The sequence below is a fragment of the Balaenoptera musculus genome, chromosome 12, assembly GCF_009873245.2.
Source record: "Balaenoptera musculus isolate JJ_BM4_2016_0621 chromosome 12, mBalMus1.pri.v3, whole genome shotgun sequence".
NCBI lineage: Eukaryota > Metazoa > Chordata > Mammalia > Artiodactyla > Balaenopteridae > Balaenoptera > Balaenoptera musculus.
In genome coordinates, this window is record NC_045796.1 from 59,692,787 (window position 1) to 59,717,151 (window position 24,365).

The window sequence follows — 24,365 nt, forward strand, 5'->3', positions numbered from 1 at the left end:
GGGTGAGACTAATCGGGCGCCATCTTGTCTTGTTCGCGAAGAAGTAGAAGCATCGAAAGGGTTGGAGAGGTATTATAGGAACGGTGGCGACGCGGTGTTCCGGAATCAGAGTGGGTAAGTGGAGAACGATTAGGCGTGGGGACTTGCCGGGTCATTAGAACCTTCTTGGTTTCTTTGGAGAAGGTAGCATAACTTAAACACGTAGGCTGCGTACGCTGCTTGGCGCGACTGCTGGAACCTTATCTCCCTTAAAGCGGTGGCGTCCGCCTGACTTGGTGAATCACGGCGCTGCTCCCGGTTTAAAGGAAATGTTCGTATTAAAGAGAGTGCTCGCGATCTCTCCCTCTAACTGTGAGAGTTCCCTCTAGGAAGAGAAGGGAGTGATTGTTGGGCTCCCGACCGGCCGTTAAGCTCTGCGCGTGCGCAGTGGGAACCCCCCTTATGGGGAGGGGGTGCAGGGGAGCAGAGGAGGCGGGGGCCCGGACCTGGACATTCTCTGCTGTGCACCTCCGACTCCGCAGGCGCAGCGGAGGGCAACTGTGTCCTTTTAACTACAGTTAGGTTCCTTAGTTTGTATTATCCTCGTGTTTTTAAAGTCACAGACACTATGTGTTAAGTACGCTTTGGGAAAGAAGAAGGTAGCTTCCAACGTTTCAGTTTTATTATCCTGTGATGGATATTATTGTCATCTGAACATCATGGGTACTCGACACATTTTGGTTGTTGGTGGTTAATTCATAGAACAACAAAATAAACTTGGAATTTCTGATTTGAGTGCAGCAAGGTAAACGCAACAAAAACCAGAACCCTGAAGGTGTTTTGTAAGGTGTTACGTGGCGATAGGTAAGGTAACAGTAAATCAGTTCTTTTAAGATGGTCTTGATTGAGACTCTATGTTAAAATTTTGTTGTTGTTGTTGTTAATAGACTTTACTATTTTAGGACAGTTTTTGATTTACAGAAAAATTGAGCAGATAGTACAGAGTTACCATATAAACTACCCCCCAATCCCCCACAGAGAGTTTTTCCTATTGTTAACATATATTAGTATGGTACATGTACATTTGTCACATTGAATGGACCAATACTGACACACTGTTGTTATTTAAAGTCCATAGTTTATTCACATTTCCTGAGTTTAAACCTAATGTCCTTTTTCTAGCCCAAGATCCTATTTAGAACACCCTATGACATTTAATTGTCATGTGTCCTTAGTCTTCTTTGGTTGTGACAGTTTTTCAGGCTTGTTTTCTATGACTGTTACAGGCTGAAAATTCATACAGTGAAGACCTAACTTCAGTGCCTCAGAATATGACTGTATTTGGAGATAGGGTCTTTAAAGAAGTAAAATGGGGTCATTAGGGTAGGCCCTGTGTGCTATAATGGTGTCCTTATAAAAAAGAGCAGTACACAGAGGGAAGACCACATAAAGACAAAGGTAGGAGACAGCCATCTACAAGCCAAGAAGAGAGGCCCCAGAATGAAACCCACCCTGATGACAGTTTGATCTTGGACTTCTAGCCTCCAGAACTATAAGGAAATAAATTTCTGTGGTTTGAGCTACCCAGTCTGTGGTACTTTGTTAATGGCAGCCCTAGCAAAGTAATACAGTGACCTTGACAGTTTTGAGGGGTACTGGCCAGGGATATTGTAGGGTGATCTGCTATTGGAATTTGTCTGATGTTTTTCTCATGATAAGACTGGTATTAGGGGTTTTGAGGAAGAAGATCACAGAGGTAAAATGCCTTTTTCATCACATTCTATCAAGGCTACATACTATGAACATGACTTATCATGTTGATATTGACCTTGATCACCTGCTTGAGGTAGTGTTTGTCTAATTTCTCCACCGTGAAGTTACTCTCCTCTGTCCACTCCCTCCTTTCCATATGGTACTCTTTGGGAAGGAAGTCCCTTTGCACAAAGCACACTTAAGGAGTGGAGAGTTAAGCTCTCCCTCCTTTAGGGTGGAGTATCTACATAATTTATTTGGAATCCCTCCGCATGGAAGATTTGTCTCTTCCCTCCAATTTATTTATGTCAGTAAGGATTCAATAGATATTTATGTCATAATTTGTGTTATAATCCAGTACTACTTTATTTTGTTGCCCAGATTGTTCCAGTTTTGGACATTGGTAGCTCCTTCAGTTGTCTACTGTGCACCTTTGACATGCCCCCATCTTCCCCCTCCCCCTTTTTCTGAGCATCTTCTTACTTCCTGGCACTACAAGATGCTCCAGGCTCATTTTGTATATTTCTTGCCCCAGTTCTAAGAATCAGCTATTTCTCTAATGATCCCTGATTCCTTTCCTTTGTTAGAGAATGGTATTAGAACCAAGATAAGTGTTCTTGTCGCCACTGGGGGGTTGTTTCCTTTAGGCTTTTTACATTTCTTTTTCTTTTTTTTTTTTCTTCCAAATTTATTTTTCAATTATCACTTTTTTTTTGTATCTATAACCAAAGTATTCAATTCTCCAGTATTTTTTGACTACCTCTCTTCAGCTGCAGACTGCAAAGTATTTCAGTATATACTAAAATGCATGTCACATCAAGTATCAAAAAAGGTTACTACATTTCAAATAATTACAAGATTAACTTCGTTAGTGCCATTTCCACCTAATGTGAATTGATCCAAATGAATTCTTTTTGACTTTGAGATCCATTACCTGGAGTGTAAGACTGAAATGGCAGGGGAGAAGAGGATTGTTGCGTTTTGTGGTTTCTAAACTTTGTGTTTGATGTGAGAAACATTTCTCTCTCTCTCTTCTTTTCTTTCTTCTCTCTTCTGTCTCTGCTCTAGGGAAGGATCCTTCCTTGCCTCTTTCTAGTTTCTGTTGGTTCCCAGCAATCTTTGGCTTTCCTTGGCTGTAGACACTTTATTCCAGTCTCTGCTTCTGTAGTCATGTGGCATTCTTCCTGTCTTGTCTCTTCTTCTAAAAGCACTAATCATTACTGGATTAGTACCCGCTTTAATCCAGTATGACCTCATCTTAACTGGACTACGTTTGCCAAGACCCTATTTCCAAATAAGGTCATGTTCACAGTTAATGGGAGTGGGGGTAGGACTTCAGCATATCTTCTAGGGGGACACAATTCAATCCATAACACTAGTCAAATTCATAAACTAGATTTTTATAGCTCTGTGCGATAATGTGCATAATCTGATGCAAACCCTGGTTGTTGATCTTTCTGTTCTTCCCAAATCCCAATTGTTTCCAAGGAAATAGCAGTTAATTTAACCCTGTAAAGGGAAAGTCTTGTAGCCTGGCTCATCAATAATCACATTTCTCTAAACTTGAGAAATGGTGCTTAAGAATCTTTAAAATTAAGGCTAAAGGAAGAATGAATAAATTGGAATTGATTTTTGATGTTATAAAGTCAGAGTAGCAGTACTAGAGTGTCATCTTCATTGTTGAATGTTAATATATTTACTTGATAATAAATTTCAGTGAATGAGTAAAATATTTTACCACTTAATATGGGCAGAGCACTTTGGAGAATTCAAATAACTATTAAGACATTTCCTCTGCCCTCAAGAAGATTCTCGTTTGAGCCAAGACGAAACACGTGAAGTTTTTCATGACCAGCTTCCTGATTCTTCGTATCTTTAAAAATCTGTAGTAGATTTATTTTAAAAAATACACACTCATGGTTAAATAATTCAAAGAATATAGAAAGAGAATAAAAAATTAAAATTAACTCATCTCTGTTTTCCCTCTCCAGAGCTTACCAATTTTAAGAGGTTTTTGGTAATTTAGGAATTTTCTATACTAAATTGCGTTCTTCTTTAAAAAAAAGGAACTTCAAGTGGCATCATTATTCATCCTGTATCACATAATTTTTTTCACCATACAGTTCATAATACAGTTCGTACATCAGTGTATGTCAGCATATAAAAGTCTACCTTATTCATTTTAATGGCTGAATAGGAGTCCACTGTATGGTTCACTCTTATCTCACCTACTGCCCTTTGAGTGTCACTGAAAGCAGATGTTCACTGCTGCAGACATGCTGCAGGTTTTTGAGTTACATGGTGTGTATGCTCATCCATGGTTTTAAGTCCTTGAAGTGGAGTTGCTGGGTCAGAGGGAGGATTATTAACAATTTTGATAAAATACTTTAATGCTAACTTGTCTTCCAAAAAGACTGAACATTTGGTGTTTTACCTACGCCCTTGTTCAGCACACCCTCTGTAGCCAAATAAAGTTTCTCAACTGCAGATTTAATTGAAGCATTTTATTAAATAGCTTCTAACTTCTTACTTGCTTGAGTTTTACTGTTACCTTCTTTGCTGCGTTTTATTCTGCTCTGTTTCTCACAATTTCACATCCTTTCCATATTTTTCTCAGCCTAAGTGTATCAAACATTGTATTTGAATAATAGCTTCTATAAAAACTTTAGGGGGAAAAGAGCTTTGGAAAGCATAGTAAAACTAGAAGCGGTTGGTTTTAACAAACAGAAAAATGGCTACAAATAATACAGATCACTCTTGAAAATATGCAAGTAAAACCTCTTAGTGCGTAGGAAAACATGGAAGTTTTTGTTTTGTTTTAATAAAAGCTGCAACCTATGATATTGTGAGAAGTAGGGACATTCCAGAGATAAAATGAAATCTGGATAAGTCTTAGATTGCTTTAAGAGAAGAAAATGGAATTGAGTAGAAGTGGATTGGCTTGATCACCCGTCCCCACCCCCAGTTGTAAACTTGAGTGCTATCAAAAACAATACTGAGAAAGTCTTAGTGGTGATATGACCACTACTTATTGAAGCTTTCTGTGCCAAGTTTTTATATGTTTCCCATTTAATCCTCACAATAACCCTATGAGGTAGACATTTATTACATTCACCACTTTACAGATGAGAAAACCAAGGATTAGAGAGTAGTTAATTTGCCCATATTCACACAGCTAGTGTGTGGTATAGGCAGGCATCATGAACCAGGGCTTGCGTTCTTAAGTCTAGGTGACAAGTGGTAATCAGAAAACTTAAAAGAGGAATTGAAAACGTTGGCCATGATAACCATTAAACAGGAGTAAGTAAAAGAAACTTAGTTTAGAGTGATTTCTAGAAAAGTAAATCTATGTATTGGACATGATGATAGGGAGTCAGTATACATCATTTTCATCATTAAAGTGGTTTTATTGTGTGCACATCTATTTGCAACTCCAGTAGGCACTGCATAGAGCTAGTTATAATGCCTACATTGTATGAGTTTACAACCTACGACAGAAAAATCTATGCACTGAACTCTGATGTGCCATTAGAGCTTTGGAAAACATAGCAAGCTCTGCTTACACCAGCTTTTTTGGTTCTCCTGTATATAGGTTAACAGCTTTCTTATCATTAACCTTTAAAAGTAAACAGAGGGAAAGAAGAAGCTATAGACCATTCATTTATTCATTTGTTGTTTAGTGACTGCTGGTCACTTGCTTTAGGACAGCAAGAAGCTGTCTGGTACCTTTGGAAGGTAAAAAGATGAATACATTTGTCTTTCTATCAGCTTTAAAAAGGTCTTAATCTGGGTATTAATCTGGGGACTTCCCTGGTGGTCCAGTGGTTAAGACTTTGCCTTCCAGTGCAGGGGGTGCAGGTTTGATCCCTGTTGGGGGGCTAAGATCCCACATGCCTCATGGCCAAAAAACCAAAACATAAAAACAACAGAAGCAATGATGTAACAAATTCAATAAAGACTTTAAAAATGGTCCACATCAAAAAAAATCTAAAAAAAAAAAAAGTATTAATCTAATGGGAAGAAGATGAAACCGTTTGAGGGACAAATTGTTCTCACCTTGCTGATGTAATTTTTAAACTTAGAATTCCATAGAAAAATCTGAATTTATTACCTTATTTGTACCATTTAAGTTCATATCAGATGGAAGAAATCTTTTAAAATGTTTGTTGTTCCTTTTTTTCTCAGCATATATGACAATTCCTAAATTGCTTGACATTGTTTTGTATTGTTAATGAATTGTTCAAGTAAATAAAAAAGATATTTTTGAAAGAAAAATGTTTTTAAAGCTTTGCCTTCTCATTTCTGATGTACCTGTTTCCCTTAACTTTATAATGGTGAATCTTTTCTATTATAAAATTAATGGAAGAGAAAGTTCAAATTAATTTGGAGATGATCACACTTCCGTGTTGCATCTCTAGAATTTATTTTTATTAGTTCAAATAGCTCTTCATAATTTAAGTGCAAACATACACTTTTTTTTTTTTTTCAGGGCATAAGTAATCTTGCTGCTATGCTTCCAAGCTGTAGTTCTGAATCAACCTAAATTTTAAACAGAAGGTGAACCTCTGAGGTCAGTCAAAATTGCAGTTGGTATTTCTTCTGGGTGTTCCTCTTTATTTATTTGTTACCTTTTAATTAAAGTTAATTAAAGTTTTCAAGAGTGCTAATGAGTTATTGGTCTTTAAAGGGCTTTAAAGGTATAGTTGGAAAAGAGGAGAGGGAAAAAAGAAGAGAGAAAATCGGAAGAGAGATTAGAAAAAGAAGTATTTTTAGCTTGGAATTGATACCCAGTACAGTTGTTGGCCTCAAGTGTGGTACTATTTAGTGCCTATTTTGACATATTCTAATAATCCCATTATAATAGAATATATTAATACAGCTAGAAGATAAGTGCACTTGACTCATAAGTAACAAGGTATAACAAAGGAATGCATCTTTCCTAATTCACAGTGTTCTTCGATTGAGAGGTCAGGATCTGCCATTGACAGAACTATGTAACATTCTGAGAATGCTGCAAAGACTGTGGTTGCAAGCTCTAAGAGCCTGGATTGTAGTAGCCAATTGTCGTATTAAAGTTGGTGTCTGTTACTTCCTTAATATCTGGCTTTCCCACTTTCTGTGACACTGCAATAAATACTAAGGCGTAGTTTTGTATTGTTTTTAGAATAGAGGAAAGGGTCAGTCTGAAAGGATTCATTTAGTAAACATTTATTTAATGCCTGCTATGTGCTAAGCCCTGGGGTACAAAAATGAAGAAACATACTCTGCTTACTGTGTGTGTCATTGGTTCTTGAATAGGGTTGTATATCAGTGTTGGATGAAGTACAGAGATAAAATGACTGTAAGCATTTAAAACTTTTCATTATGGACGTTTTCAAACTAGTTTACAGATAAGTAAACTAGTGTGATGAACCTCCCTGCCCCCATGCTCATCACCTAGATTTAATAGGTATTAATGTATGTTTTTCCCCTCTACTTTTCCATGTTAATTATATGTTAAGAAACCTGGTCTTGGGTAGTTCCCTGTTGGCCTAGTGGTTAGGATTCCGGGCTTTCACTGCCATGACCGGGTTCAATCCCTGGTCGGAGAACTGAGGTCCCACAAGCTGCGCGATGCGCCCCCCCCCCCCACCAAAAAAAAGGAAAGAAAAGATACCTGGTCTTCTGGACTGTCTCACCTTCTAGATTTGTCTGATTGTTTCTTTTGATACTATTTGGCCAGTACCTTTGTCCCCTAATATATTCCTTTACACTGAAAGTGAGAGCCAAAAGCTCAGCTGGATTCAGGTAAACATTTTTGGTGAAAATATTCATAGTGATTCTGGGGACGTAATTTTGTATCTCGTGAGGAGACACTTAATAATCTGTAGGGATGATATTTCGGCAACCTTTGAATTTTTGATTTCCCATCAACTTTTCTTCTAAGACTGCCTGAATCAGCTGTTTTTATTAGGTTTGACAATATGGCACTTTTCTAAATCTTTTCTACCTTCTGCATTCATTAACTATAATTTATAAGTAAGAGTTTTCCTTCATTAGCTAGAGCTATTTGGTTACCCTCTTCAATGAGCCTTGGTTTGAGGGAGATTAAATCACTTTTTTTTTATAATCTTCAAAATAATTACATTTCCAGAGAGTTATATTGGGAAAAATTAGATTTTTTCCCCCTTTTGAGCTAAATTGAATAGAGCTGTGCTTGCCCCCGAACTCTTGACGTCAGCATTAACATGAAATTTTCTACTCTTGGTTGCCAACTAAAAAATTCCAGTTGCCTTTGGCAACCTTTTGAGCAGAATTTTAGAGCTCTGATCACATAAATGTATCATCATATAATAATTTCTGATGTGTGAGCTTTAACATTAAAGAACACTCATTCTCATTTTTAAACTATGTTTATTTTGTTGAAGACAGAAAATCAGATACACTTTAAAAGTCAGGATGTGGGATCAAGGAGGACAGCCTTGGCAGCAATGGCCCTTGAATCAACAACAATGGATGCAGTCATTCCAGCACCAGCAGGATCCAAGTAAGGAAACAAATTGAATTTGGGGAGCGGGGGAGGTGGTTGTATAGAGATGAGTGGGACATAGGCACTGGGATTAAGGGAGGTAGAGTTGGGATTGGTTTATTGGATCATTTTTATGGTCAGATTTTAATTTTTTCTTGTAAATAATCTTACCTAGCATACATATTAGGGAATGGACTTCCCTTTGGAAGATTTCCTCAAAGAGTAGAAAGCTTTATGTAGATTTTAATATTTTTAAAACTGATTTAGTTCTTGTTTTCTAAAGAAAGAGGAAAGTCTTTCTTAAATGTGTTGCTTAATCATACTTTTGTTAATTCGGAATCTTAAAATTCTATGTAGATCATAGTCAACTGATGGTATGCTCTATCATTTTTAAATTTCTCTTTAATATGGAATATTTCAAGCATATACAGATGTAGAAACGAGTATAGGGAGCCCCCATTTATTACTTAGCTCTAGCAGTGGTTAATTCGTAGCCAATCTTGTTTAACTGATATGACCCCTTCCACTGTCCTGCCTTTACTGGGTTAATCTTATCCTATTTCTTTTTTTTAATAGCTACATAGCATTCCGTTATAGGACTGTACTGTAATAAATCCACTTTTAGATGATAGATTGTCTGTGACTTTACTTTTTGAAGTCATTCCCATAATTTTGTGTATGTACCATTATTACTTGTGCAGTTATTTTCTTAGGAAAAAAAATCTAAGATCACATTGATAGATTGATAGATCACAGTTGTACATTTGAAAGTTTTAGATATACATTGTCAAGTTTAACTTCATTTTCATCAAAATGTATGAGAATGTATTTAATCTTTGCTAAACTGAGATGTAAAAAACTATCTTAATCTACTTTGTTTACTTTATTAGTAGAATTAGATCTTAAAATGTTAACTATAGATATTTGATGAAAGGAGGAACTTTAAGATAGCAGAAACAATGAATTTTGAATAAAGAATGGCTAAGAAGTTGTTAAGGAGATATATTTTGACTAGAGAAGGGAGTTAAAGATGCTAAAGAAGGGTGACTGAGAAGGAACAAGAATAGCTATCTATATTCACGTGAGGTATATAGGATCCAGAGTAGACCTGGATGGGACCTGTTAGAGAAAGAGTGAGGTTAATCATTTGTTTTTATAGTGGTTTAAAAAAGGGATAAGAGTTTTTAAAAATTCAGTAAACTTAAGGTGCAGGGAATAAATTTTCTTATGAGTTAATATTAGAAATTGATTAAGAGTGTTTTTGTGGATGTCTTAAGTAATTTTTATTATTTTGTAGCCTGAATATGGGTTATTTTTGTGTATTTTTTTCAACTATAACATTCTGTAATATTTAAAATCTCTAGTAAGGAATAACTGAGAAGCTTGTTTTACATAGAGGCACTGTTCTTTTAGCTCCTACATTCTGAATGCCAAATTCTGCTATGTTAAATTATGTTAGGCCAGATTGACTGGGCTGCATTGGCTCAAGCTTGGATTGCCCAAAGAGAAGCTTCAGGACAGCAAAGCATGGTAGAACAACCACCAGGAATGATGCCAAATGGACAAGATATGTCTACAATGGAGTCTGGTCCAAACAATCATGGGAATTTCCAAGGGGATTCGAACTTTAACAGAATGTGGCAACCAGGTTTGTTGTTTATGTTTTCCAAATTTTAGGACTATTTTTACAATAAAATGAGGATTAAAATTAAATTGTTTAATTTGCTTAGTTTTATGACTTCTTGAAATTAATGCTTCTTAAAGACTAGGCAGTTTCAATTAGATTTGACCTTGAAATTTTGTGGTTAAAATTATTCTATACTCATCTGCTAGCATTGTGGCACTCAGTTTGATTCTTTTCTTGGTTCTTCATTCCTAGGCTGACAGGGGCTGGGAACACTGGAAACCTCACTTGGCATCTAGGGAAGAGAGCATTCTATGTCTCTCTGTTGCAACCTCTGGCCTTTTCAGCAGCAGCACTGGCAGAGCAAAACATGTCTAGTCTCTAATTAAAGAAAAACTGTGTCACTATGTGACAAATTAGTCTGTCAAATATACTCTGCCCCTACCATCCACCCATCTCTCTCTTCCCTTTTTTTCAGATAGTGAAGATCTTCCATAAGTTTTTATCTGTTTATTTTTTTTGTTTGTTTGCTTTTTTACTTCACAGTATGATTAGGTTCCTTGATGCTAGTTCAGTTTTCTATGACTTGTGTTATTAATTATTTTTAACAGTCACTTCACATTTTTATAGGTGAATCTTACTTTGATTATGCTAGTGGTGAAGTCATAGCTCCTTTTCCTTATTAGTACTTATTATTGTTTCTCAATGTAAGAATGGAAAACTCAGGAAGTAATCCTGTAATATCACTTTTAAAAGAATAACGAATATTCTAATCTTTAATACTGGGAAGTAGTTCATTTCTAGTTTTCTGGAGTCTGTGCCAAATTTTCCCACATTTGAAAATGTTTTGGTTCCTAAGTTCATCAGTGATTCACCCTGGCATTCCCACTTCCCCAACTCTACTCTGCTGGTGTTCTTTGTGTCCCAGGCAAGTGATTTACCTCTGTGCCTCAATTTCCCTTCCTGAAATTGGCAAAAATAGTACCTGATTTCTCCCTACCTCACAGGGATGTTGTGAGGATAAATGTGTTCATGGAAGAAAGAAATTATATAAAAATCTCAAGGTATTATTTTCATGGTATTGTTACTGAGCAGAAATAGAAAAATTCAACAGAAAATTGCTTTGGATTTTGTTATGTTCATTAAAAATAATTTTGGGCATTTGGTTTCCATTTGTTTAGGCTATGAATTAGAGTGGAAGTTAGCTCATTCTAATTATTTATTAGATTAATTCATTGCTTATTTTTAAGATATGCAAAAGAAATTGGACCAAGAAGTCATAAATTTTTTAATCTGTTTCTTTACTGAAAAATGTAGCTTTCTTGAGATCTTAAAGATGTGTGCTGATTTTGTTATAACCCCTGTTGAATGTTTTTATGCCTAAATCCTGAATAGAATGGGGAATGCATCAGCAGCCCCCACACCCCCCTCCAGAGCAGCCATGGATGCCACCAACACCAGGCCCAATGGACATTGTTCCTCCTTCCGAAGACAGCAACAGTCAGGACAGTGGGGAATTTGCCCCTGACAACAGGCATATATTTAACCAGAACAATCACAACTTTGGTGGACCACCCGATAATTTTGCAGTGGGGCCAGTGAACCAGTTTGACTATCAGGTGAAAGATATTTTGTTGCTTTAATATTGTAGATGTGCACGTAATCCATTCTTTGGAGGTGTCTCATCAAGAGTACCTAAGATATGTGTTTCACTTTTCAGTCTTGTACAGATAAGCACATATTATGTCTCAAAAAAGTTATCAGTTTTTGAGTATTAAAATCATTAGGTTTTTATTTTCTGGTTTTTGATTTGCTTAGGAAAATGGTATAAAGGATTGTTAGGGAAAAATTTGGATAAAATGAAAAATGTGTAAGTGCAATAGCCATATGATGTTTTGTTTTCTAATTTATAATTTCAAGATGGTACCTTTAAATATTAAATAAAATTTAGAAAATGCACGGTAGTTGAATACATTATTTATCAAAAATAGATTATGGTTAAGACATGAATACAGTACATGAAGAACATAGATCATCTTCCTAAAGGCAATTCCTTCTGCTATGTAGAGTTGAGACATTTTCTAGTGTTGTCATTTTTTTTCCGTTCTGACATGACATGTTTATGGAATTGTACATAATTTTCTTTGTAGCATCTAATTCATTCCTAGGGACATAGAACTCTATGGGGAATAGTGTCATTAAGAGGGGCTATATTTTCTCTAATCACTCTGCCAGGGTCCACCCTTAAATTATAGTGCTAGGTGTCATTTTGAAATAATTGATTGCAATCGTTACCTTTAAACTGAGCTATCATTTAAAATTTTGGAAAAAACCCATATGTTATTTCACTAATTGTATGGATAATGGGCATAATCGTAAACAGTATTCACCTTGAGACAGTAATCCTCTTATTCATACACATTCAGATACTTTTTGTATATGAGTATTTGGTATACAGATAGGACAGTTTTTGTTTGTTTTGAAAAAAATGTAGTAGTGCGGAGCTTCTACTTACACAACATTTGCTTGGTAGATCCCCATGCTAACAAGGCAAAGAGCTCTGTTGGCATCTGGCTTAGAAAAGCCTCTGAAAATGGCAAAATTACAAAAAAAAAAATATAATGTAATGATGCAGTAGCTTTTATCTTAGCTTAAAATAGATATTTCTTGCAAGATGATAGAAATAAGTTCATAACTAGGAAGTTGGAATTGATTTAAAACTTTTTTTTCCTGTGATTTTCTAGTTACAGAAAAACTGACATTTATTTGATTTCTTGGTAGTGGAAGGATTAGTTTATAAATGGATTCAGAATGAAAAAGCTCATTTATATATCCTTTTTTATACTTCTTGAATGTAGTGTATTACCAGCTGGATTTTATATGGCTCTTTGCATTTACATAGGCAGAAAATCTTTATCTTTCTTAAGAAAAGTAAGCCTAGGTTCTTGGGGCTACAGAAATATCGGTGGATATTAGAACCATGGAATTCTTGGATTTGCTGCACACATGGATTTCTACTGTCCCAGTTCATAACACACGTGTGTCCCAGAGAGTATATTGTATTAATGTGAAGAAAAATAAACTGCAATACTCTTTCAGCATGGGGCTGCTTTTGGTCCACCGCAAGGTGGATTTCATCCTCCCTATTGGCAACCAGGACCTCCAGGACCTCCGGCACCTCCCCAGAATCGAAGAGAAAGGCCATCATCGTTCAGGGATCGGCAGCGCTCACCTATTGCACTTCCTGTGAAGCAGGAGCCGCCACAAATTGGTAGCTATTTAAGTTTAGTGAACCACAATTGGCATGATTTTTTGATCATGTAAAAAGGATGTTTTATTTTCTTAAATTGTTCTAATACTCTGATATGTTAGGAAACGATACTTTAAAATCCTATCATTTTATAGCCATAAACCTTAAAATTACAAAAAAGATGCTATCTAAAATCTTTAAGGTTTTGAATATTTTCCTTTAAAATGAATCTTTACCTTAAACTCCAGATTTTGTGATGAAATTGAAATTTACTGTGACCATAGCATGTTGATATTTCTTCAATGTTGATAGCTACATTATGCCAGTATATGATCAGTTCCCCCTTTAAAACCTCCTGTTTGTTCTCTCTCTATGGACTCTTTCCACTCTCAGTTCATCTGATAATACTGCTGTCAGATTAATTTCTTTATTTCACTTTCCATAGTTTTTGGCAGACAATTTTAATTTTTAAATAACATAATAGAACTAGTTTATTGCAACTGACAAGTTACATATTTATGTTCCTTTTTATCTGGAAATCCAAATCTAGCACTTAATGGACATTTAAGTCTTTCTTTCTTTTTTTATCACAAAGTAGACATTTTAGGAAGATTCTAACTTCTGTTTTAACTTAAGGAATAATATTAGTTCAAATGAATTCTTACTGTGAAGGCTTGTGGTTTTGTTTAATTCTGTTCTGTTTTCACATTTTAGGAAGCAGCATAGTATAACAGTTGGCTCTGAATTAGCCCACATCACTACTTATTGTCTTTGTAACCTTGAGCACATCACTTAATCTCTTTGAGCCTCCGTTTCCTCACTTAAAAAGAGATGGAGTAATAGTAGTGCTCTTTTAGGGCTTTTTGGGATTAAGTGAGATGATGGACTTCCCTAGTGCCTTGGCACATTATAAGCATTAAGGCAGTGTTCACTCTTGCTATTAAAAGTGATGATTTTAAAGAAAAGCGTTATGTTTAGTGGATTGTTTTTATTACCACTGCCTTGCTGGAGAATGATAGTATTTGTCACTAGCACTCAAACGGCACCAGCATTATTTTTTTTTAAGTTACGAAGATTGTAGAAATTTAAGAATAAGAAACTCATGCATTTACAATTTTTACTTAGCTGACTTATGAATATTTTGTTCCACGTGAAACAGATGCAGTAAAACGCAGGACTCTTCCAGCTTGGATTCGAGAAGGTCTTGAAAAAATGGAACGTGAAAAGCAGAAGAAGTTGGAGAAAGAAAGAATGGAACAACAACGTTCACAATTGTCCAAAAAAGAAAAGAAGGCTGCAGAAGATGCTGAAGGAGGAGATGGCCCTCGTTTACCTCAGAGAAGTAAATTTGTAAGTAGACACTCCTGACATAAAACTCCTTGTGACATCTGTGTGAAAAGTTAATTGACTTTTTCTGTCTTATTTGACTTGGTATGATAATCTCTAGGTCCATCCATGTTACTGTAAATGGCATTATTTCATCTTTTTTATGGCTGAGTAATATTCCATTGTGTGTATATGGAATATTACATATGCACGCCACGTCTTCTTTATTCATTCATCTGTCAGTGGCCATCTAGGTTACTTCCATGTCTTGGCTACTGTAAACAGTGCTACTGTGAACATCAGGGTACATGTATCTTTCTGAATTAGATTTCATCTTTTCTGGATATATGCCCAGGAGTGGGATTGCTGGATCATATGGTAACTCTATTTTTAGTTTTTTAAGGAACTTGCATACTGTTTTCCATAGTGGCTGCACCAATTTACATTTACAATTTACAAATATATCATTTATATGTGGAATCTAAAAAAAAAAAAGATACAAATGAACTTATTTATAAAACAGAATAGACTCACAGACATAGAAAAACTTATGGTTACCAAAGGGGAAAGGTGCGGGGAGGGATAAATTGGGAATTTGGGATTAACAGATACACACTACTATAAGTAAAATAAACAACAAGGACCTACTGTATAGCACAGGGAACTTTGTTCAATATCTTGTAATAACCTATAATGGAAAAGAATCTGAAAAAAATATATGTATACTGAATCACTTGCTGTACTCTGGAAACATTGTAAATCAACTATACTTCAATTTTTAAAAAGTATTGAAATAAATAGATATTAATTTAGCTTATAAAAAAGTATTAGAGTAATGTCCTTGAGATTACTTTCAGTAAGTATATTGGAGATTGTTTTTATGTATGTATTGTTGAGGGTAGTAAGGAGAAAGGGGACAGCAAATTTATAAAACATTTCATTCCAGAGAGAAGTTATTAATTGGGGTGCTAGATAATAGGTTTTACCTTGACAAACAAATCTGTGTTCTTTTGTTGTAGTACAGCTAACTCCCTAGTGATGGACTCTAAAACAAAACTATACTTACACCAAAGGATGTAATAACTTTCATAGTTTTTGACATAGGCACTGAAAGTAACAAAGTTTTAACTCTTTAAATCTCCATCAGTGGGCTTCCCTGGTGGCACAGTGGTTAAGAATCCGCCTGCCAATGCAGGGAGCATGGGTTCGAGCCCTGGTCCGGGAAGATCCCACATGCCGCGGAGCAACTAAGCCCGTGTGCCACAACTACTGAGCCTGCATTCTAGAGCCCGCGAGCCACAACTACTGAGCCCACGAGCCACAACTACTGAAGCCCACATGCCTAGAGCCCATGCTCCGCAACAAGAGAAGCCACCGCAATGAGAAGCCCACCTACCGCAGTGAAGAGTAGCCGCTGCTTGCTGCAACTAGAGAAAGTCCGCGTGCAACAATGAAGACCCAATGCAGTCAAAATAAATAAATATTAAAAAAAAAAAAAAAAAGAACTCCACCAGTTAGATGGCATGAGTGGCTTAGAAATTTTTTTGTTTAGCAACAGTATGCTCCTAGACGGTATGACAGCCACAGCACTGGCCAGTATGCAATTCAGGAAATGGTTCTTCCTCCCAAGGCCATTTTCTGCTTCAGAAATAAGTCTCAAGGACAGCAAATTAACTAGACTTAAGCAGATTGGCTTTGCTTAAATTCCATGAGTGCCATAAATTACTTTTATTTTTTAACAAAAGAACCATGCCGAAGATGTGATTTTATCCTGGGTGTTATACCGATAAGAAACAACAGGATGGCACTATTAACGTTTACCTTTAACAAAGAAAAAAAAATTTTTTTCAATCTTTACATGAAATAGTGGATTTTCAGGTTTGATGTTTTTTTTTAAGTGTCAAAAAAACTGTTTGGAGATTATCCTCCCTCTCCTCCCAGATGCCTTTGGACTTGTGTTACATGTATCTTCCCCTGGTTCAAATAGTCTTTCCATAGTTGTATTTAGGTGATCACCTTGTCTTTTACTTAGTAGGATTGTTAAGAATGACTATGGAATACTTCTTTGCTTAAAGAAGAGTCCCCTTTTTAAGGTATGCTATCTGGATACTGAAAACTTAAAACCATTCAGAGAGAAAAACTGCTGGTATTTCCTCTATCTGAAGTAGACCTCATTTCTTGCTTATCTGTCTGTTACGTAGCTAAAAAAAGCAAATTTCACTAGCCAGCTGAGATCTGGAAACTGACTTTAGATTTTTAAGTCACATGATTTTAGGTAAATAGCTTACATTTACAGCTGTAAAAGTTACACTGAATAATATGACTGTGGTGCATTTATCCAAAATTCTACACGCCACTCATGTCAGGACCATCATATATAATGGATATTAATTAAATCAGTCTCTGGGCCTGATGTGCTTCTAGTTATTTATAAAATAAGGTAAAACTTAACTAAGGGGAAAAAATGGAAAAATAATTGAAATTGATCCTCATAAGTCATCTTGTAATCTTAATATTTCCTCTCAGGTAACATTTTAAATTATCAAATGAAATCTATAGCACAAAAATGTAATTTAGAGAAATTTCATTTTTATATATCTGTTTCATAGACTTTAATTTGGGGTTTTAAAATAGAATATATAAGATAATTATTTTATATTATAAGCATGAATTTGGGCTACCCGAAAGTGCTATTACTTTTTTTAGGATAGTGATGAGGAAGATGAAGACACTGAAAATGTGGAGGCCGCAAGCAGTGGAAAAGTCACCAGAAGTCCATCTCCAGTTCCTCAAGAAGATCAAAGTGAACCAGAAATGACCGAAGAAGAGAAAGAGTATCAAATGGTAGAATGTTAAATTTCTTACCTTTACCATGTACAGGCTTAAAAAAAATTTTTTTTTAATTGAGGTATAATTGACATGCAACATTATATTATAGGGTTTATCTTGTTTATAATTTTTTTAAATTATTGGTTGGCTATCTTAAACTTGAGAGAGAACTTGTGAAACAGTTATAAAATGTATATTTGCTGGGTGATAATGTCTGCAAAATCCAAGTAACATAATACGAAATCACAGCTTATAAAGCAGTTATTTAAGCACATTTTAAATTAAACAGTGTTTTACTGCATGAGACCCAAGAGAACATTTATTATTTATTATTTTTCTAAAGTGTGTTTTTTGAATACTGAAAAAGATTAAAAGGCTGCATAGAAAAATAAATTTAGGAAGCACTGGATTGAACACAGTTAAACATATTTCTTCATTGCAAGAATTCTCAAAGCCTTCAGTGCCTATAATGTGTATTGTCAGTTTCTGAGATTGGGAATATAATGTGCTGCGTTTCTCGTATTGAAAGACCAGTGATATTTGAAATGTCTTTAGATGAAGCTGATTCAGTATACTCTTATTTTAGTAGATGAGTAATCTGAATCCCAGAGAGGCTCACATTTGAAACAGCTGTTGGTAGCCAAACCGATGCTAGAATCCAGCCCTTATTTCAAGTCTATTGTACGCTGTGCTATAGTAATCAAGAAAAAAAGGACTTCTTCTCACAGAATGGAATGACTGCCTTTTTGTTATTTTCCTTGTTTTTTTCCCCTCAAATTTTACTTTGAGCTGAGGGTTAATGTAAGTTCCTAAGTGACATAAGAAACTAGTATTGTGCTGCTTACTAATAATATTATTAAATGAAGGGATAGTTCTCTCAAAACACTTGTGGAAACTTATTAATAGGGACTTTAAAAAAATGTTTTGTCTCTAGAATTAGAATTCAGTTTCTCTACTGTACAGATAAATTCATATATATATTTTTTAATCCACATGATTTTAAAATTTTTAAAGTTTTGATAATACAGTAATTTTCAAGATACTCTATTCCTTGGAATAGCTGGTCTGATCTCTAAAAATGTTTTATAAAACGGCTTTGCCTTTTAATTTTTTTGAAAATGTCAAACTGTATCAGTAACTATAATAAATTAGAAAAAAACATATAAAATATCCTTCTGTAGATGTTGCTGACAAAAATGCTTCTGACTGAAATTCTACTGGATGTCACAGATGAAGAAATTTATTATGTAGCCAAAGATGCACACCGGAAAGCAACGAAAGGTATATTGTGGGTGTTCTTGGTTCTCTTTTTCTGGGGGTCTTTTGGTTTTGGTGGCTACTTTGGACTTTTTTTGTTGTCCTTGTTGAATTACTAGCAGATTTTCAATAGTCTCTTGCATGTTTTAACTCTTTGGGAAAGGTTAGATTTGTAGACACCGTATTAAAAACTATACAGATATTTTTGTTTTATCCAACCTACCTGAGCACAGATTAGCAATTTTGCTGTTGTTCTATAAAATGTATTGTGGAAAATTCTTGATGTTCAATTTCACCTGATTTTTTTATATATATATAGATACCATGGTATTGGTATATGATTTCTAATATAATTAGTTTGCCTAATGAATTATGAACCTTCAGAATTTTCACAGTTTACCACTTATAATTTTTACAGAAGCAGCTAATGTCCCCTCCCCCCCCATATTTTTAGTAACACTTAAAAAGTATATTGAAAGAAAAATTTAAATTATGGGCCATACCTCAAAAAAAAAAAAATACCACTGTACTGGTCAGCATTTTTCCTCATTATCAACCAATTTCAGCTCACATCAGAATTATAATTTCAAGGCCAGACATGCTACTGGTTTAAAATGAATGTTATGTTTTTAATGTTTCTTCTCTCCCCAAAAAGCAGCAATAGTAGTAGATTTAACAATACCATAGACTCTCATGACTATGAAATCGTGGCTATTTGTGTTAACATGTTGTTCCTGTTGTTGATGTGATACAAAGCTCCTGCAAAACAGCTGGCACAGTCCAGTGCACTGGCTTCCCTCACTGGACTCGGTAAGTGTTCTCCTTATTTGTGAGAGGGCCTTAAAGGGAAAAATCACACTTACCTTGTCTCTCTACGTGTTCTGTTTTGAAACTGTACTAGTCCTACACAGTTTATAAAATTTAGGTTTTAGGGTTATAGCCTCTAAAAGGTTTGCTTTTTTTTTTTTTTTTACTAAAGCATTCACAGTGGGATTATTATAAATGTGGTGGCTAATTCATAGTTTATTAGTACAAGTTATAATAGTTCATAATTTAGCCATGATAGCATTTAAGCTCACTTTCAGAATTATTACATACATGCCTTAGGGAAAAACCTATCCACTAATGCTCTTAAGGACCTTTATTTAGATTGTGTTGCAGCAAGTCAAGTTTTTACGTAGAGGAAAGGGTATCTTACAGCATGATAGTAGTGATGTGTTCGTAATTTGCAATTTGCATGATATATTATCAAGTATATAAGAGCTTGAATTTGCCTTTTCCACATCATCATTTCAAATTAATATTTGTGAGGGTCAACAGAAATGGGTAAAACCAAATGCCCATGTGATTTTGTTATGATTACTATTTAGATCACTTCAGGGTGGGGAGCAGTTTTAGCACCATACCATTTCTGTATCAGTGAGAATTACAGTATTCCAACTTTGTTAGGAAAAAAATATTTAGCATCCCTTGGATTTCTAAGCTTTGAACAATGAAAGAGTTAATTTTAGAAATATTTTCAGGATCTTCATAAATTTGAGTAAGGTAGTTTGAATTGATTATGCTTTAGTAAGGCTTTGTTACTGCCCTATTAAATGGCTTTGTTGGTTAGCATGCACAGTAAGACAATCATTTTCAAGATTCCCTTATGGTGAGAAACATATGAAATATTCTTGAAAGAATAAGATACTAAGTATCAGTTTTCTTTAGGATTCTGTGTTCTCCTTAAGCATTGTAATTTATACTCCTCCCCACCCCGAATAAGCATATTCTTCCAAGAAAAGGCAATGAAAAAAGAAATGAGCTTTCTTCTCGGGCCTGAAAAAGTTTTTAGTGCATGGAGTAAGTTTGACATATGATAGACTGGGCTTTATGCACACAGGTGGACTGGGCGGTTACGGATCAGGAGACAGTGAAGATGAGAGGAGCGACCGAGGCTCTGAGTCATCTGACACTGATGATGAGGAATTGCGGCACCGAATCCGGCAAAAGCAGGAAGCTTTTTGGAGAAAAGAAAAAGAACAGCAGCTGTTACATGATAAACAGATGGAAGGTATATCTTTTAGACTCAGTGTTTGTACAGTTCTGTTCATATTTCTTTTTATTTTATAACCAACTTAAAAATACCAAACGATAGAATCAAGGCTAGATTATAAATAATATGTGATGTAACTGAAACTAAGGTTTTTTGGCTCATTTGCAGTTTTTATCAAAGTTAAAGTCAAAACTGATTGTAAAAAGTTATAGTTTATAAAAGTTTTTTTGTTTTGGGAGACATTAGTTCCATTGGCTGTAAGTTAAGCTATTTAGTGTATTTTTATTTCTTATTAAAGTTCTTAACGGGACTACCCTGGTGGTCCAGTGGTTGAGACTTCACCTTCCAATGCAGGGGGTGCAGGTTTGATTCCTGGTCGGGGAGCTAAGATCCCATGTGCCTCAAGGCCAAAAACCCAAAACATAAAACAGAAGCAATATTGTAACAAATTCAATAAAGACTTTAAAAGTGGTCCACATCAAAAAATCTTTAAGAAAAAAAAAAGTTCTTAAAATGAAAAGACTTTTGAAAGGGGAAATATATTGTAAACTATTGAAAAGTAATTTGTAGCTAGCATATTTAAGGATAATAGAGGACTTTTTAGAAGGTTTTTTATGTAAAATGCTGTACATGTGTACAGTTCTTAGTTTATATAATGATACTAGGAATAATGAAAGAATATTTATTTAGAATTTCTTTTTTGAAAAATCTTATTTGGACTATTTGAGAATTACTTACTAAGAGTTAACAGCCAAAAATTTCATATAAATTACTTACTTACCTTCAAGTTGCCTTATTATACAAAAGGGAAATCTTTTCTTACTTGCTTTACTGTACCTCTACACTTTGGTACTCTATTGCTGTACTGTCCAGGAAGGCAGCTAACTGCATGTAGCTATTGAGCATTTCAAATGAAGCCAGCCCAAACTGAGATGTGCTGTAGGTATAAAATACACACTATATGTCAAAGACTTTACATTAAAAAAAAAAAAAAAAAAAGAGCAGAATATCTCAATATTCTTTTTAACATTACATGTTGAAATGATAATATTTTTTATATGTTGGGTTAATAAAATATGAAAATTAATTTCACCTGTTTCTTTTTACTTTTTAAATGTAGCTGTTAAAAAACCCTGAATTGCTTATTGCATTCTATTTCTGTTGAACAGTGCTGCTGTATTTTTGTAGTCTGGTAGCTTGAAATTTGGTAGCATGGGAGTTTTTTCATTGCACATTTGCCTTTCTTACTGTTTTTGTCTTTTTCTGTTTCAGAAGAAAAGCAACAAACAGAAAGGGTTACAAAAGAGATGAATGAATTTATCCATAAAGAGCAAAATAGTTTATCACTACTAGAAGCAAGAGAAACAGATGGTGATGTGGTTAATGAAAAGAAAAGGACTCCAAATGAAACTACGTCAGTTTTAGAACCAAAAAAAGAGCATAAAGAAAAAGAGAAACAAGGAAGGAGTAGATCAGGAAGTTCCAGTAGTGGTAGTTCCAGTAGCAATAGCAGAAGTAGTAGTACTAGTAGTACTGTCTCTAGCTCTTCGTACAGTTCTAGCTCAGGTAGTAGTCGCACTTCTTCCCGATCTTCTTCTCCTAAAAGAAAAAAGAGACATAGTAGGAGTAGATCGCCAACAATTAAAGCTCGGCGTAGTAGGAGTAGAAGTTACTCTCGCAGAATTAAAATAGAGAGCAATAGGGCTAGAGTAAAGATTAGAGATAGGAGGAGGTCTAATAGAACTAGCATTGAAAGAGAAAGACGAAGAAATCGAAGTCCTTCCCGAGAGAGACGTAGAAGTAGAAGTCGCTCAAGGGATAGGCGAACCAATCGGTCCAGTCGCAGTAGGAGTCGAGATAGGCGTAAAATTGATGATCAACGTGGAAATCTTAGTGGGAGCAGTCATAAGCATAAAGGTGAGGCTAAAGAACAAGAGAGGAAAAAAGAGAGGAGTCGAAGTATAGATAAAGATAGGAAAAAGAAAGACAAAGAAAGGGAGCGTGAACAGGATAAAAGAAAAGAGAAACAAAAAAGGGAAGAAAAAGATTTTAAGTTCAGTAGTCAGGATGATAGGTTAAAAAGGAAACGAGAAAGTGAAAGAACATTCTCTAGGAGTGGTTCTATATCTGTTAAAATCATAAGACATGATTCTAGACAGGATAGTAAAAAAAGTACTACCAAAGACAGTAAAAAACATTCAGGCTCTGATTCTAGTGGAAGGAGCAGTTCTGAATCTCCAGGAAGTAGCAAAGAAAAGAAGGCTAAGAAGCCTAAACATAGTCGGTCGCGATCCATGGAGAAATCTCAAAGGTCTGGTAAGAAGGCAAGCCGCAAACACAAGTCTAAGTCCCGATCAAGGTAGTATACTTTTTAAAGTATTTTGTCTGATTTAAAAAAAAAAAAAATTTGACTGAATTTATGCAAAGTTGAAAGTGTCCTTTCTCTCTCTCTCTTTAATAAACTCAGTTTGGTACTTGATAAATGATCATAGTCTTAAGTAATTTTAGAAATCCTATATAATATTATTTATTTGAAAATTGCAGATTCTTTAGTATAAAATACATTTTTATTTTTAAATTTTATCTTTTCCCTTTCTTTTTTTCAGATCAACAACCCCTCCCCGTCGTAAACGCTGAGGAATGATGTGGCAAGAATGCCATGATGTTTAAAAAATTCCATGAGTTTTAAGGGCTTGTCTCATTATAGAGGCACATTGTGGCTGTGTAGGTGAAACCAGAATTTTTTTTTTTTTTTAATCTGTAAATAGGTGTACTTTTTCCAAATGCTGCTCCAAGTTACTTAATAGGATTTCTTTGTATTACATTTTTTCAAAAAATAGTGCATAATAAGACTATAAACATGCCATTCTCTTTCAGCTGTAATGTTCTTAAAATTATTCTTGAATGTACTGTGATGTCAATAAAGCTCTTTAGTTCATTTTTGTTAACCTCTTGCACATTAATTTTATGATTTTAATCTAAGGAACGTACTTTTATAAAAAGGCAGCTGGAGTTTTGTATAACAGGTTTTAAAGGTACTTCCTCTCATCTCCCCCAAAGAAAATGGTTTTAAATTAATAGTTTGTCAAAATCTGTAAATTATACCATGGATTTTTGTCAAATTTCAACTATAAGGGTGTAGAAGAGGGCCAGAAATAGATCTTCACGTTCATTTGGAAGCATTTGACAGCTTTCTAAACTTTTCTTCCTGTTCTGGGGATTTTCAAGTAATATGTTCTCTGTGTGTATAAAGTATGGTTCACTCCTGTAAAATGAAAGTGCTGGAATCAATCAGAGCAGTGCACCGTTAGAATTATTTATAAGGAATGACTGTGTTTGACACTAGCAGCAGTGCAAGTCTGGAACTATATTCTGCAGTTTCCTACTTCTGTTTTAAAGCATATTTTAAACACTTTGGGGTTACTATAGAACTAAAACTCACAATTTGATATATTTATTTATATTTTTAAAGTGTAATATGACCTCAGCTCAGTGGAGGAATACTGTATTATTCAGGTTTGTGTCAGTTTCATAACATTAAAATGATCTGGTTTTGTCAGTTTCTTAAAATTATGATCAGTGAGTTGTCTAGCAGTTTAAGGCAGTCATAACTTACGAGTAAAATGAGGCTCTGCAGGCACTGAAATGCTCAACTGAAATGCTTTTAGGGTCTTTATATGATTACTCACTTATGCCACAATAGATAAATCTTTGAAAACAAATGCTTTTAAATTTTAATTTAAAAAGGAAAAAGCAGGTGCAGGTCACAAGAGTTTTAGAGTATGCCTTGTTACCAGCAGTAGTT

At 35.0% G+C, this 24,365-nt stretch overlaps 1 protein-coding gene across 7 annotated transcripts; it reads left to right on the plus strand.

Moving 5' to 3' along the window:
• PNISR (PNN interacting serine and arginine rich protein) lies at positions 1–23,508 on the plus strand. 7 transcript variants are annotated; one of them, XM_036871289.1, is made up of 13 exons: positions 1–114; positions 6,221–6,301; positions 8,139–8,257; positions 9,699–9,887; positions 11,259–11,482; positions 12,963–13,134; positions 14,273–14,463; positions 17,146–17,283; positions 18,450–18,549; positions 19,282–19,335; positions 20,408–20,578; positions 21,833–22,919; positions 23,167–23,508. In XM_036871289.1, exons 3-13 carry the CDS (start codon positions 8,170–8,172, stop codon positions 23,195–23,197), a joined length of 2,445 nt encoding a protein of 814 aa, XP_036727184.1. In that variant the 5' UTR covers positions 1–114; positions 6,221–6,301; positions 8,139–8,169; the 3' UTR covers positions 23,198–23,508. The 7 variants fall into 7 exon arrangements, with proteins under 7 accessions (XP_036727184.1, XP_036727182.1, XP_036727186.1 ...); XM_036871290.1 differs by having other exon boundaries at positions 25–114; positions 8,143–8,257; XM_036871287.1 differs by lacking the exon at positions 6,221–6,301 and having other exon boundaries at positions 19–114.
• The last annotated feature ends 857 nt before the right edge of the window (positions 23,509–24,365 follow it).

What these genes read in the sequence shown, in the direction of transcription:
- PNISR (XM_036871289.1), top strand. Translation starts at nt 8,170, where the DNA reads ATGTGGGATCAAGGAGGACAGCCTTGGCAGCAATGGCCCTTGAATCAA. An exon ending in CCAGCACCAGCAGGATCCAA is followed by an intron (nt 8,258 to 9,698) that starts GTAAGGAAACAA and finishes AAATTATGTTAG; the next exon opens with GCCAGATTGACTGGGCTGCA. An exon ending in TGAACCAGTTTGACTATCAG is followed by an intron (nt 11,483 to 12,962) that starts GTGAAAGATATT and finishes ATACTCTTTCAG; the next exon opens with CATGGGGCTGCTTTTGGTCC.